Source organism: Poecile atricapillus, chromosome 7, assembly GCF_030490865.1.
Source record: "Poecile atricapillus isolate bPoeAtr1 chromosome 7, bPoeAtr1.hap1, whole genome shotgun sequence".
NCBI classification, from domain to species: domain Eukaryota; kingdom Metazoa; phylum Chordata; class Aves; order Passeriformes; family Paridae; genus Poecile; species Poecile atricapillus.
This window is the reverse complement of record NC_081255.1, coordinates 9846017-9861340: the sequence shown is the minus strand read 5'-3', so window position 1 is coordinate 9861340 and position 15324 is coordinate 9846017. Positions and strand designations below refer to the sequence as shown.

Here is a 15324-nt window from a genome sequence, read left to right as displayed (position 1 = left end):
TGCCTCCCCTCCACTCCTCATCCCCATGTCATCCTCAGTCCCGGTTCCCCATGTTCCCCATGTCCCCCATGTCCATCCCCACGGTCCGGCCCCGGTTCCCCATGTCCCCCGTGTCCCCCATGTCCCCCATCCATCCCCACGGTCCAGTCCCGGTTCCCCATGTCCCCGTGTCCCCCATGTCCCCCATGTCCCTCCTGTCCCCCATGTCCCCGTGTCCCCCATGTCCCCCATGTCCATCCCCACGGTCCAGTCCCGGTTCCCCGTGTCCCCCGTGTCCCCCGTGTCCCCCATGTCCCCATGTCCCCCATGTCCATCCCCACAGCCCGGCCCCGGTTCCCCATGTCCCCCATGCCCCCCATGTCCCCCATCCATCCCCACGGTCCAGTCCCGGTTCCCCATGTCCCCGTGTCCCCCATGTCCCCGTGTCCCCATGTCCCCCATGTCCATCCCCACAGCCCGGCCCCGGTTCCCGCCCCGTCCCCGCCCCTCAGTCCCCGCGGGACGGCGCCCCCTGGCGGCCGCCGGTGCGGGGCGGGGCGGAGCGCGGCGGAGGAAGCGGGGGCGGCGCGCGCGGCCGTGTCCCTCCGCGCGGGGCGGGCGCCCAGATCCCTCCGCCGAGCCCGTGGCGGCGGGAGCGGCCGTGGCCATGGCCCGCGGAGCGGGGCCCGCGCTCGCCGCGCTCCTCGCCCTGGTGCTGGCCGTGCTCCGCCGCGCCGAGCCCGCCGCCGGTGAGTGCCGGGGGAGACGCGGGGGGGAGGCTGCGGCGGCGCGCCGAGCGAGGGGCGGCGCGGGGGGGACCGGCCGCTCTCCGCCGGCGGCCGCGCCGCCTCCCCCGCGCCGCCGCCGCCGGGGAAGGGCACCCGCGGCCGGTGACATCGCGCGGGGGGCCCGGGGCCGCCGGCGCTTTGTGCGAGCGGCCCCCGGGGCGGGCGGGGGCGGCGGCGGGCTGAGCCCCGTGGGAACGGCGCTGCCCGGGAGCCGCCGGCCCGGGGGAGCCGCGGAAGCCGCCCCGGGCCGGCCGTGCCCGGCAGGGAGGGATGCGCCGGTCCCGGGGGGCTGCGGGGAACGGGGCTCCGAGGAGCGAGGGGAGGGCTGGCGGCGGCCGAGGCTCCGCATACCTGCGCAGCGAGCCTTTGTTGGGGACATTCCTGCACACAGAGAATCTCTGCGTGTCCCGCTGCTGTTAATCAGTGCGGGCGCGATAAAGCCATGTGTGCGCATCTGAGGAAAGTGCCGCTTTTTGTCACTGTGCCCGCTTGCGTTATGCTTGAAGCTCGTCTTGGAGCGCTGGTTCATAACCATAACTGCTGGGTTCTGGTGGAAATCTCATGGCATTTCCAGCAGCTCCTGCTCCAGGAGTAAAGCTTGTGCCGTCTTTCACCGCGTTAAAGCTGGACCAGCAGTCATTGATGAATTGCGTGCCTTCTCATTCCTTCTTTATAACCTCGAGAGGCTGGGTTGATCTTCAGATGACTTGTGAACAGTGCAGCGATGGGAGAAACTGTTAGTGGAAGTTGTTTAGGGATGAGCAAGCAAGAGAATGCTATTTTCAGTAGCTTTGCTGTTCAGTACGGTTTTGGAGTGGAATGTGTTGAATGGTTTTAACCACTTCTTGCTGGTTTGGATGCAGAGTAGTTGGGTCAGTCAGTCGATCTGTTTTGACTTTGAAATGGTCAAATTAAAAATGGTCAGTATTTGTCTCCTGGGAGAAATGTTGTTGGGTTTTTTCCCAGTAATCCACTCTGGGAAGCAGATTTAATTTTGCTAATATGTTGTGAGAATGTGGTTGGAGTTAAAAAAAGCTATTTCACAAATGCGTTTTGGCTACGTTTGTTCAGAAGGAAAATTAAAGGGTCTTTCAAGGGTAGGTATCTTAGAAATCCACTTTCCTGGTAGCACAGATTTGTGGCACATAGTAGCACCGTCATTTCTGGGAAATGGCTTACACAGTCCAGTAAGGTGGCGAACTATTAATTTTGCAAAGGCTAAACGTGGTGTCCACTTAGTGAAACTGTACTTTCATAGGAACAATTTAGCAGCTCATTGCTGGCCCGTCCCCTGAGGGGCTGAGAGAAGGAGCTGTGGCATCACCTGTTGTCACTTGCCTGGCTACTCACGCCTGAGGTGCTTGAGGTCCTCCCATGCTGCCGGAATTTTCTGCCTTTGTGGGTGAAATCTCTTCCCGGTGCTGAACAAAGGCAGAGATGACAAATCCAGGCTGAAAGCGACTCCTGTTGTTGTGAGATACTGCCCTGCATCTGGTCAGCATCACTCCCTGGGAGTGGGAGCTGCGGCTCGACTTAATGGGAAAGGGAAAGATGAAGTCATCGAAAGGGTATTTTCGGGTGCATATTCAACTGGCTTGATGCTCTTGTGCAAGAGAGGGCAGGTACCTGATGTCAGCCCTCTTGGTCAATAAATAGGAGGCTCCTGGATGCACGGAGCGCTATGGTTTGGACTGCTCAGCCTTGCCTCATCATGCCAGCCCCATGGTGCAGCAACTCGCTTTTCCAGTTTAGTTTTGCAAAGGGCTGCAGTTGAAGGTGCACTAAGCTGGGGTGGGGCAGCAACACCTGCGCGTTTGGTGAGGACACTTACCTGATAATTGCTGTGAACCATTCTCTTCTCTTCAGGTGAGGCAGAGGGATCCTGGCTGTCCAGCCCACCCCAATTATGGCTGTCATTAGCTCTGGTGCTCACCAGGCTGCTGCTGCTGCCTGCCAGCCCGTGTTTCTAACAGGTTACAATCCATTTTTAATCGGTGCTGTGCTGGTGTGCACTGCAGTTTGAGGTCTTTAGTATTCACCCAGTGAAATTCGGAGGGCTTCAGATAACGCTGACAGTGCTTGATATGGATTTGCTTATGGGAGAGCAAGTTTGACTTGATATTTTGAAGGTGTTGCCGTCTATCAAATTTGTTCTTATCAAAGATGCCGATTTAGACTTTCAAAAGGGAGCCTTATGAGAATCTGGGTAACTTGCATCACTTCCTGCAGGGCATCACTTAGTCAGATTAGAAATACGTGAAGATCTTCCTGCTCGTGTTCTCAGGACTTGAATCCTTGGGAAAGGAGGACTCATGCCTCTGGTGGCATTTGGATCTCTTTCAGTGGATGGGTTGGGTTTTTGTCAACTTCCACAGCTACTTCCCTCCCTTTTTTTTTAATTTGCTGCTGTTGCAATAAGTGGGTGATTGCCTTCAGTAGATCCTGTTGGGGCTTTCCCATTTCCAAAACTGTGCCATGAGAGGGTATGGGTGGCTGGGCTTTGAACCCAGGATGAGGAGTAGGTGGAAAAGCAGCAGCAGGACTCTGGCAGCCTGTTTTTTTCTGGGAATATATTTTCCTTAGCTTCAAAACCAAGCAGTTACAATAGTAGCTCCAGGTGTAGCATCCTTTCCTTTGAGTTTGTACTCTTGACTAGTGACTCTTCAGTGGAGCATTGATAACAGTGATTATTGTCACCCCTCCTTTGGGAAACATCATCCACCTTGTGGGGAAAAGAGCCTTCCTAAGCACATGTTAAAGAGTCATTTTGTGGATTTTTTATGTCCCCAGTTTCTCTGAATTAACTTGAAATCGTTTTGCCAACAGAAGTCAAGGACTTGCCTAGGAGAAATAGCGCTCATATCATTCCAGGCAGGGTCATCTGAGATCTGCAGAAATAATCGTTCGTTCTGTTTAGAAAATAGTCTGTTCCTAGGGCACATGTCCTTTTTTTAGACTGCCATGGGGATGAAAAAAGAGCTTTGTATCTCAAAATGGCACGGGCGTCTGCTGTTTGTTCCATGCAGCAAGCCTTCCTCTCGTCTCTCTGACATCACCCTGGATGGCTGCGGAAGCTCTGCTCGGCACAAGCTCTGGGATAACATTTCTGCACGGGCAGACATGCTTAACGTTCAAATTAATAAAGATTTAGTGCTGCAGAATGACGGAAGACTTGGGAGAAGAGGCGAGCATGGCTCCCGCCTGCCAGATTGCCATGGAAACACCAATACCTCTTCAGCTCTTTAATTGCCTTCCCTACATTTTTTTGTTGAAAACTTTTCTTTTTTTTTTTTTCCCTTTCCTCCTAACTAAGTGCTTTATGTTGCAGTTCTGGATTTTAGCTTTGTTTGGAAAACTGCAAATGGAGGAAGGCAGAGAACAGTAGCTGTGTGGAGAGATGGAGAATATGGTGACTGAAAGGCTTTCAAGCTGTGCTTCAAGCTCATCCTAAATTCTAAATTTATTTAGTATCTATTACAAAGTGAGTTTTTATGGATAGTTTTTCAGCAGCAGCGGTGTCACATGAACTGTAGCTGCATCTGTTATAAATATCAGTGTTCCTGCAGCTTCCTGGGCTTAAGACCCCAGCGATGAAAGACTTCAACTCTACCTGTGAATCTACAGGATGGTTCCCAGCTCTGCTCTTAGGAGGGTTAATTAGTAGTTTTTGCTGGTCCTAGGTGTTTAGAAGGGAAATCTGAACCAGATGATGGCAGGGCATGAAGTTCTGCATGTCCCAGAGCTTCGTGTAGTCAGATTTGCTGTTGGCATCCTCAAATTAAAAAAAAAACCAAAAAAACAACAACAAACCTGATGAATTTCCAAAGCAGAATTTCTTCACGTTTACAGGCTTGTTCTTCAGAAATCCACTTAAATATTTTCTTTTCGATTTTTTTTGTGCTTGTCTAGAGCATCAGTGAAGCAAACCAGTTTAGATATTAAAGTTTTCTCTCCCAAAAGGTACAGGGTGTTGGTTGAGCGCTTTCACACTACTCTGAGCTCTGCTTAGCTTCTCAGTTGATGAGTCTTGCATTATCCAATTGATTTCAGGCTTTTGTGTGTAAAAACATTGGAGGTGTCTTAATCTGATTAAAGTAATTCACTTTACAGACTGTTTCCATGCCCTGTAGACAAGCTTTGCCTTTAACTACTACCCTCAGTATGTGAAGTACAAAATGGTCAGCTTGTTTAAATTCCCCAAATGTTAATGGTTTCTAAATCTGAGTATAAGGCTAATTTACTGCTTTTTCACAGTAAGGATTTTTTGCTTCCTTCCCCCTCCACTTGCCTGCCATAGGATGATGTGTTCTTCAGGAAAAATAAAATAAAATAAAAAGCTATTTTCCTATTTTCAGCTAGCTGGTATTTACCAGTGGTTTCTTCCCTGCTATATAATCTCACCGGACCTGTAATCTCTTGAGGTTAGTGGACAGCGTAATTAGTCCTTTGTGGTTTTCCTCCAAAATTTGGTTATCTTTGGGTATTCTCTCCACATGTGCAGTGCTGCTTTCTCCTTCCAGCTCTTCCAGCAGCTGTGTGTTGTGCAGCTGGGGGAGCATTTTGCCCCTTTCTGCACACAGAGGACCTTCCTGCAGAACGTACCTCATGTTTCAGCATTAACTGCTTTTTTCACGCCCTGTTTTTCCTGAAGGGAATCAGCAGCTGTCTTTCTCTCCCTTGGAATTTGAGACCCCCTTGATTTGTTGTGTAACTGGTGTTTCTGGCCATGCTGATGGCTGTTCTCTTCAGGGCTGATCCACCTCTGACAAGCAACCCAGAGCATGGGATTTTCCATGCATCTTGTGTTGCTGTTGTTCGAGGGCTTCAAATCCTTTTTCCTCCTCTCCCTTCGTACATAATGGGTAGCACAGTTGAACTGACAGGCTGTTTCTCATGAATCTCAATCGAGACAGAAAATTCACTGACTGCATAAAGGTTATAGAGACCTGTTTTGTCCTTATTTTCTGTCTAATCTTTTAAATGTGTTTTTAGCTTGACTTTTTTTTCTGCATTCAAGTAGGTTGTTTTCCACCCACTCCCACAAGAAAGCTTTTGAACCTATGGGCAAGATATAATCACGTAGGACAAAAGTCTTGGTTCTGATACTGAGTTTCTATGAACATAATGAAACACTTGTGGACAGAAAGAGGAGAGAGGCACATGCAGTGTCCTCCCAAGGAGAAAGCTGTACCAGCAGCTCAGCTGTGTTCTCTGCCAGGACATTGCTCTCCCTTTGTTTAAAATTAAACCTCTGGTCAGAGCCTGCACCTTCTGAGATGCAGGATAATCAACAAAGCTACAGGAAATCAACTTCAGAGTGCCTCTTTCTCACAGCATTAATTGTTTTGGTATTTTTCATGTCTATTTCTGCTTGACTTTTTCTGCACTTGTGGGCATTACTTATTGGCATTACTTTCCTTTGGGTAGTTACAGCATCTCAGACTTGCTCTGGCTATGGCTCGATTTCCCTCTAGCAAAGTTCTCCTAAAAGTTGAACTTTGACACAGCTTCTGATCTTAATCCTACACTATTTCACTGAATTTTATAGCCCAGAAAATATTTGAATTCATAGTAGGCAAATGAAGTGTGGAAACCAAATCACAGCGTCCAGATCATCTTGGCATCGTAAAGAACACTGAGGCAGAAACAAAACTTTTCTTTTCCCCCTAGATTTTAACAGTCTCTTTAGCCAAAAAGAAAAACTAAATCTAGGCATAATTGTGCCCCAGTTGTAAGCTTTGGATTTGGATGTCGAAAATCTCGGCATTCCCTAGAGTGTATCTTGTGCTCCTTTTACAGCCGTGGTTGTCTGGTTTTCCCTCTGGCCTTGGGAAATAGTCTTGGTAGGATGTTAAATGTCAGGTTAGATTTTGCATCTCAGTGCAGGCGTGTGTGAGGGTTGGTGTGGACTCCAGGCTGGGTAGCATCACTGAAAATGCTCCTCTTGCCCTTTTCTGAGAAGGAAAGGAGCCTTTCTGAGAAGTCCTTCAACCTTGGCTGCAGTGGCTGCTGGAAATTTGGTACCCCGTTCTGGAATGGCCTGCCCTCTCCATGAGAAACAATCTTTTGAAAACCAGGTGCTGTCTTCCCAATATCCCTGTAACACACCTAAAATTCCTGAGGCTAACCCACCTTCTGGCAGTCTCGGTGGTTTTGCAAGCCCAGAAAACCAGCCAACAATTCACCATTTCTGTTTGTGTTAAACACAGAAGAAAACTGTCAAAAGCAGCTGTCAGAGCCTTGACAATGTGCTGATGCTGTCTATAAATGGCTTCTAGAAAAGCGGCTTTATCTTCTCCAGGCAAGGCTGCCTTCTCTCATGCTGCACACACCCCAGAGTATTTCCAGTTCACACATTGCATGCAGCAAAACAAACTTTTTACGCTGGCTGAGGTAGAAGGTAGTTTCTGGCACTTTTAACTCTCGAGCACGACGTGGTAGAGGAGCAGAGAAGTAGCTTTTGAAGTGATTCGTGTTGAAATGCCTTGGTTTTGCATGTGTTGTGAAATTTTTATGAAAGATATAGTGAAATACAGGAAGGCAGTGCTTTGTGCACAGAAATGCTAATTTTACTGTGAGAACTGTAGTCTTCTATTTCCCTTGTGATTTGTTTTTTTTTTTTTCCGAGAGAAATCAAATGACTCTTTAATACTTATTTTAATATAGAGTATGGCTACATTTACATTCACTTCAGCTTTACTTGCATTTCAAAGTATTTCTATTCAGTCTAAAGCTGAAAAAGTACAAATCAATTTTGCATTTGTTTTCTTAGCTTCTTTCACATCCGAAATAGTGACAAAATATATATTTAAAAGTTTATTGTCCCGTTGTCTCTGTGAAAGAACTCTAAAGGCTGGTAGTAGTTTAATGACCTGCTAAACAGCAGTTCAAGGTAGGAATAATCTGTCAAAAATTTATTTCCAAAAAGGCAAATTAATCATTACTTTGCTAGTGCCTCTCTGCTGTGTCTGTATTTGGCTTAGCAAACCAAATTGGAATATTTGGTTGGGATCCTTACCGTGAGCCATCAGCCTCTGGTTCCCCTCCGTGTGGCTGTGCTGGAAGGTGTTTTTGGCCAAGTGCTGGTTAAGCTTTTACTACGTGGGTTACAAAATAAACTGCTCGGTTCTCTCTGGGGACGCGGGTACTCGACGGGATTACAAAATTCGTGTTTGAAAGCACGAGCACAAAAGAAGTAATCCTCTGAGTATTTGCTTCACTGGCTGGAAGGGTGTGAAAAGAATGGAAATTCCAGGTGGTGAGGTGGGAACAGGCGAGGTTGGTTCCCCTCCTGGCTCTCAGAAACGTGGCAGGGATGGCTTTAACCCTCCTCCGTGTCCCTGGGTGGTGGGAGCCGTCGGAATCCCTTTTGGGATTTCCCTTGGACCCGGAGCAGTTTTTGGACACGGTGTAACCCAGCCCCGCTAACTAGAGCTAATCTTTGCTGTGAAAACAAGCTGCTGTGCTGTTAGACAGCAGCAGATGAAGTTTGGAGTCAAAGCCATGTGGATGTTGTGGTTAAATGGGATAGAAATGGTCAGACAGGTGTGAGCCAGCCCAAGGGTTTGTGCCCGCTGTGGGGGGGAATGCCGTGCAAAATCCGTGTTCATATTTGTGTCGCTGGGTAACCCTGACCTCAGGGGTTATCTGAAAGGGGCTCCGAGTGGAATTTTGTTCATTTCCTGAGAGCTCTGCAGAAGCAGCGCCATGCAAGTGCCCCTTTTTCAGAAATCAGCAGTTAACAGCAACAAGCATACTTGTATTGTGGGAAACACTGGTAACTTCCCCGGGGAGCTGGGTTTAATTTAACTGTGTTCTCCATAGGGATTGCAAGCGTGAAGCGTTCCTATAGTGCCTCGTAGTGCGTGTGACCTGTTTGTGTGCTCCAGGGTTATTGAGAAATAACACTTCAAGCCCTGGACAGCAGAACCAGAGTCTGTTCCAAGCTGTCCAGTTGCTGGACTGAATTTGGTTGGGTTGCAGGGAGATCTTGGTGGGACTGCTGTGTTAACTCTTGAGTCCCATTCCTCAGTCACCAGCATATCAGTGGTGGTTTGGACCAGCTTTCCCTGATGCCCCTTGCCGAGTTTGTATTGAAAATTTAGTGCCACTTGAGGAAAGGAAAACCATCCTTAAAAAAAACAAAATGAGGGGCAGTCAACCCTACAACAGCTGGCTGACAAGTGGGCAGTTTAGGTGGTTGGATATTATTGATGGCTTCAGGTGCCTTTCATTAAAGGCTTTCCCAAATGCAATAAGGCTGTGGAAAGGGGGTCCGTAAAGGCATGGAAGTGTGCAAGTTTGGGGCCAGGAGACAGAACTGGAGGCTGGGAAGAGCTCCTGACTTCTTGGTCTGTGGAGAAGTTCAGGACAGGGGCCAGGTGATCTGGTTCTGAGAGCTTTACCTGGTAGTTTGATGCTACTCAAATGGCAGGCTGTGGAATGGCTCCATTTTTGTGGTTCCAAAGCTCCCTCTGCTCCTGCAGTTTCCATAGTTCTCACCCTTCTGGTCACTTTGGAAGCAGCCAGGGACCAAGTGCTGCTTCAGGTCCCTGTGAAGGGAAAAGCACTTTCCAGAGCTGGAGGTTCCATCAGGACAGACCTCGCTGGGGCTTCCAGTGGACTTGGATAAAACCTGACTGGCCCTGAGCTGTGTCATACTTGATGCCTTCTTAAAAACACACTGGTGAAAACGTCAAGTTTGAGTTTACAGAGCATCTCCTTAGAAATACCAAATTCCCTGCTGAAAGTTGTTAACAGCTCTGGTGTTTTCCACTTGCAGACACGATCCTGTCTGAAGTCAGAGGGCCACAACAGTACATGTTGCAGCAAATTCTGGATTGCTGGTGACATTCACAAGGGACAGATGCTCCTGTTTCAGTGCCGGGTACCCCTAGAGATAGTCAAAAAGAAGGATAGGATTTGAGGCAAAATATTCTCTTAAGAAGGCTTAGGACTAGCTGCTTTGTATTTCAGTCCAGAATTTTGATCAGAAAGTAGTAACTGAGGACACTTAACCCAAAGTACTCAGGTGCTGACACGAATGTCTTTGGAGCTTGCTGAAATTACTGCGCGCTTTGCTTTGAAAACCTACCTTAAAGAAATTCTGTAAAGATTTGGTTGCCTGATGAACAAATCTGTATTTGATTCCTCTTTCAGTCTGGCTCTTTTGATGCTGCCAGAGATGAAATTAAACTATGTGATAATGCCTTTGTTTTTGTTCCAGTCCTATAAAATTTTCATTCCCCCGAACACTCTAACGAAGCTTTGACCTGACATGTATTGTGGCTACGGGTTTGATGGTTGTTTTCTTTTCTTTCCTTTCAGCTCTGCAGTGTATGGATGACTCCAAGCCATGTGTTAATGAGGGAAAGTGCATTCCGTATCAAAATGGTACAGGATATTGCAAGTAAGTTGGTTTCATTTGTAATCAATTTAATTAACCATTTTCTTTCCTTCGGGACCTTAACCAGAAAGGAAATATGAATTTTTAAGATTTCCTTACTGGGTTCTTTCAGCATAACAGTTTTAGCACAGTTGGTGTTTCTTTATGATGCATTAGTTCATGTGTGCTAGCTTTTTGTATTGTAAAAATTTGGGGTTCTTGTTCAGTATTTGGATTTGGATCTTGTCAGTTGGATTTCTTTGCACTAGGTTGGGAACTGAGGCCAAACCCATCACAGAGGTAAACTCTGAACCTTGTTTCCAGACCCACAAGCTAAGTTGAAACTTGCTCTCCATCTTCTAGCTCACCTTGCTTTGTAGAGCTCCAGCCTCAATTTAAATATTTTTGAGGTTTTTCAGAACTATTCTGCACTCTGAAGTGTGCCAATTCCCTTCTGCTGCTTGAGAGCAAGTAATACCTGTGAGATGCTAAAAACACACCAACAACCACCCACAACCAAACATCCACATTTGTTTGCATCATATAAATGCAATCATATAAATTGATGTTGGCACCCATCTTCACTTTGTTGCTGCATGGGAAGCTCATCAGCAGGGGCTTTGGCAGGGTGTGTTTTATCTGGAGAATATCACATCTATTTAAATGCAGTTCACCTTTCCAACTGCAGTACTTAGATTTTTTATTTTATTATTTATTTTTAATGAAGTGGTATTTTGCCAGAAGATGAATCCTCTTCGTTTGGCTGGGTTAATTTACTACATCTGCAGTAACCAGATTATTTTCTTAAGGTTGTTTACTTCATCAGTTAAAGTTGTGTCATTTTCTAGCATGCTAAGACATTATCTTAGTGCCAGCATTCTTTAAATGTTAGTGAATTTTCTCCTGTTGATTTAGCTTGGCTAACTCAGAGCTCTGCTCCTCACACTTCTCCATACTTGCAACTTCCCTAACCACAACCTTTAGTTCTCTATTAATGTGGTACACAGAGCTCAATGTACTTAAATTGCACCTGTGGCACACAAAGGGGAAATCATAATCTAATTTGAGGTTCTCAGGTTCAAATCAATACCTGATGTGCAGAAAGGCCACAGAAAAGCAAATATGTAACTTGTTATTCCCTGTAAGTTTCTTTTAAAATTTCTAACTCTTGCTGCTTCCTATTCTTTTCCTTTCCGTGTTTTTAGATTGATGTCAGCTTAAAGGAGCTGCATCTCTGAAAAGAAAGCAGGAGCTTTTCCTGCTTTTCACTTGTATTTTGAGACTGAAACAAGAAATAAGTGTCTTTTGTAGACTTTTCTGATGCGTACTTAAGCATGTTAGTCTGGAGCCAAAGTTTGTAGGTCACAACAAAGGTAATGAACAAGACTGGTCCTGATGTTGGTGCTGCTTTTACCTTCCTCAGGACATTCTCTCCAACTTGCATGTTCCATGTCTTAACAATTGATTTTTACAGCCTGAGTTGGTTCATCTGATTACCTTCTGCACTGTTTGTAGTGCAGTCCAGATCTTGACGCATTTCCCACATCACAATGGCAGCTTTGACCACTGTTACATTTTTTTAGCACACATAATAATAATAATGTTGCCTTCCTCCTTGTTGTGCAAAGTGTTCTTGCAGGTTTTAAACCAACCCCTCCTTCAAGAAACAGCTCAGTTCCTTTGCAGGTGCTGTATTAATTGGAAAGGCTAACAAAGAGCTGTATACAGAGATTAGTAAGTGTCTTTTAGTCCTGGCTCAAGCATACTTATTTTGCAGAAAGGAAGGAAAAAAGTAGCAAAACCCACCTCAGTTGTAAAGTCTCTACCTTTAGCAAGCTGATTGTTAGCATCCTGTTTTGGTTTTAACTTTTTTTTTTTTTTCCTTTCCTGCACTATGAGGAACTCTGAATAGGGGAACTTTCTCTCAGGTTTAGTAACCTAAATGACTTTCTGAATTTTTTGATGGTTGTGAAAGCAGAAATGTTTTGCTCAGGAAATTGAATTCATTACTAAAGCAAGTGGCTTGGCTTGTAAGTCTGCAGGATCTCTCAATGATTAGCAGCATCTCCACCCCTTCCACTTTCTTCAAGTTATCTGCAGTACTTCCTCTGCTGGGCAATAAGTTGTTATAGCAGGCTCTCTTCCTCCTTCTGTACCTCCTCTTGGCTGAGCTGTTTGCTGCAGTGTGTGGTCGGGCCATCCAGTCAGTCTTGCTGTCTCCTAGGTGAACTGCTGAGGGAGAACCTTCCTCAGCAATAACCAAATGTGATAAGATATGAGTAAGCACTGATAACAAAACACCTAGTCGGGATATTTGGCCCGGCAGCGGATGGCAGAGTATTGCTGAAGCAGTTTCCTCTGTCTGGAAATCCTCTGGCATCTACTGCATTAAAAGAGAAAGCTGATTTTCTGCTAGGAAACTGTGATGGTGGTGTATCTGGCATCTGTTATGGGAACAGTGGTTGTGACCCTTGTAAGGAAGCCGGGGTTGGAGCTTTATCAGATTGCTCTTGCGAGCGCCCTTTAAGTAGCTCTGTTCCCCTGGTGACGCTGCTGGCCCACGGCTGTCATCCTGTGCCACTGCTCGATAAAGTTACTGACCTCCTCTGACCTTGATTTTATATTTAGAAAATTACACATTCCTGTGTTTGAATCTTCCAAAGCCGGGTTTTTTTGTGTGTGAGAGTTCTCTTCCACACTCATTCAGCGGCTCTCATGGTGAGGATGAAGGCCTTACTCCACAGAATATGTCAGTCTGCAGCAGCACTGAAGGGGACCCGTCCTTCCAAACTTTGCTTTGCTTTGCCAAAAGGCAGGTTCAGTTTGGAGTTTGACTTGGCTTTGCACTGTGATGGGTGTTTTGTTGCTGTGATGGGTGGGGTGGTTTTTTTTCCCCTCCAAACATCTCCAGGCAGCCTTTTACACATTGAGGTGTCAAACATGAGGGAGCCTTCTTGTATCCTCTCATATCCAAAGAGAAGCAGTTGCTTAATGCTGATTGTGACCATCACAGCAAAGCAATTTCTTGTCTCCTTGCTGCTGGATGAGTGGGAAGCAGCAGTGGGAAGAGTCCATGGGGCAGTGCTGTGAACTTTGCAGCGTTCCTGCAGTTGCAGCAGGCTGGGAGCAGGGAGCTGTTTCAAGGACAAGCAGAGCAGGGATTTTGGCATGGCTGCCTGCTGCTTTCTGAGCACAGGGATCTGCTCTGCTGCAGGGGGATGCTGGATTGGGCAGTGCCTCTGCTTGGGATGGGGCAGGGCCCTAGAGCAGAGGCTCTTAAGTGATTTCCCCGTGTGCCACAGCTGTGGCCTCTCCCAACTTCCCACCCCAGTGGCAGGGAGAGAAGCAGAAGTGGGAAGGGTGTTGACACAGGGGTGCTACAAGGTTTAGGGAGGAAACTGGTCCTTGCCATTTCTTGTGCTTGGCAGGCTTGGACGACTGAATTTTTGTCTTTAGGAGTGTTGCGATTTGTGTATCCAGAAGGGATAGCTGTGCCTCTGTGAAACCAAGCACTGCTTTAACACTGAGGTCTTCTGCTGTTCCTGATGGTGTAAAAAAACCTCAAAGCTGTGCTTAGTCAAATGGGGAGGCTGGAGTGCCAAAAATTCAACGCAGCCTTTCATGCCCCAAGCTCCAGGGTTTGTACAGCTTTGTGTGCCTCTGTCTCTCCAGTGAGCAGGGCTTCCCTCGCCGTGTGCTGAAGTTTGTGCACCTTTCACATAGCACAAAACAGTCTTATGTGTGGACTGGCAACCTCTAAAAAATGCTGAACTCGAAGCAGCAATGGCATGGCAGTAAGGGGCCTCTATCCTAATTCTAGCTGTCAGTTTCAACTCCCTTGCAAGGCTTTTCACCTACCTTTCCTTCAAGATGGGTCTTCATAAATGAATTTTAACTCGGATTTAAGAGGACTTCTGGGGCTGAAGGCAAGATCCAAGACTGCAGAACTGCTGCTGAGACTGCAGCTGATATCTGCTTAGGATCTGTCTCGAGAGACTAATCACTCCTAGGGTAGTGAATGGGGAATACCCATAGGAGACCTTGTAGCAGGATGAGGTCTGAGAGTTTTCCAGAAGAGGCTAAATGCAGAAGTTGAAAGGTTGTCCCTTTCTGAGAATGGTCTGCCCTTTTCTGTTTCCTTCTGTCTCCTTTCAGAAGTTAAAGGAGACCCTTGAGACCAGAGCAGAGGAAAAAGGGGAGAGTACATGCACTGCTTGCTTAGATTCTGGGAACAGAGTAGTGATTTTCAGTGGTGATTATTTATTGTGAGTTACCTGCACGCACCGAGAGCTCCTCTTTTGTGATGGGCAAAAAAAGCCAAACTAAACCTCGTCTGTTCAGACTGTGGAGCAGCTCTGCAGAGGCACTTTCTGTGGGCTGGGAACAATAGCTGTGTGCTGCTTTAAAGGCAGGGCAGGGAGGGCCGTCCCATCCCATCTTTTGCATTCAAAGTATGACGCATAAATGGGCGCCTTGAGACATGGGAAGGAGCGTTTGTAAAGCTAACCAGAGAATCCTGTTCTCCCTCCTGAGAGGAGGTGTAGGTGTGGGAGTCAGAACCCGGGAGCCAGAGGGAAGTCTGGTTAAAATCTGTAACGAAATAGCTGGGACCCTTCTCACGTTTAGTCATCAGACAGAATTTTTTTCCCTCTTCGGTGAAGCATCTTCCAATCAAAGTGGAGGGAGTGTTGGGCTGGAGGGGGGAGAAGCAGGACTACGAGGAAATTCTTCCCTTCTCTTTTTAAATTAAAACCATCTGCTTTCTTCTGTGCATCTCCAGATGATATCATGGGCCTGAGTAGAAAACTCCCATGAACATCAAACATCTGGAAGTCTGGTTAAAATTGTCTATAAGGTGCATTTGAAGAGACTGTCTTATGACTGTGCCCAGGCAAATATAGTACAGCACATGAGGAAGTTTTTCCGACAGACCAGACATATTTTTCCAGAAGTCTATTGAAAACAGGAGAGAGCTAAGTTTTGGAAGGTAACTTTGATGTAGTTCTGTGGCAGAAGAGCCAAAAGCACAGCTTTTGTGAGTCTTCCACTTGGATTTGCAGCATTAGGTTGTTAGAGTGAATGCAGCTCTCTGGATTTGTGGATACTTCAAATTTGGATAAATACCTTCGTTTTGTTCCTACATCTCTTGTTTAGCTCCATGAGAGCCTGAGC

The 15324-nt window shown here is 46.8% G+C and overlaps 1 protein-coding gene across 4 annotated transcripts in view; it reads left to right on the top strand.

The window, feature by feature from the left end:
- Positions 1 to 552: 552 nt before the first annotated feature.
- Positions 553 to 15324, top strand: part of NOTCH2 (notch receptor 2) — an 83773-nt gene continuing 69001 nt past the window's right edge. For 2 of the 4 annotated variants that reach the window (XR_009277962.1, XM_058842446.1), the window contains exons 1-2: positions 553 to 728; positions 10095 to 10176. Coding sequence is in view for 3 of the 4 variants with exons in the window: in XM_058842446.1 (XP_058698429.1) it covers positions 647 to 728; positions 10095 to 10176 (164 nt within the window). In the remaining variant the exon portion in view is untranslated. The remainder of the gene's footprint in view (positions 729 to 10094; positions 10177 to 15324) is intronic. The other 2 variants (XM_058842447.1, XM_058842445.1) reach the window with 2 other exon arrangements.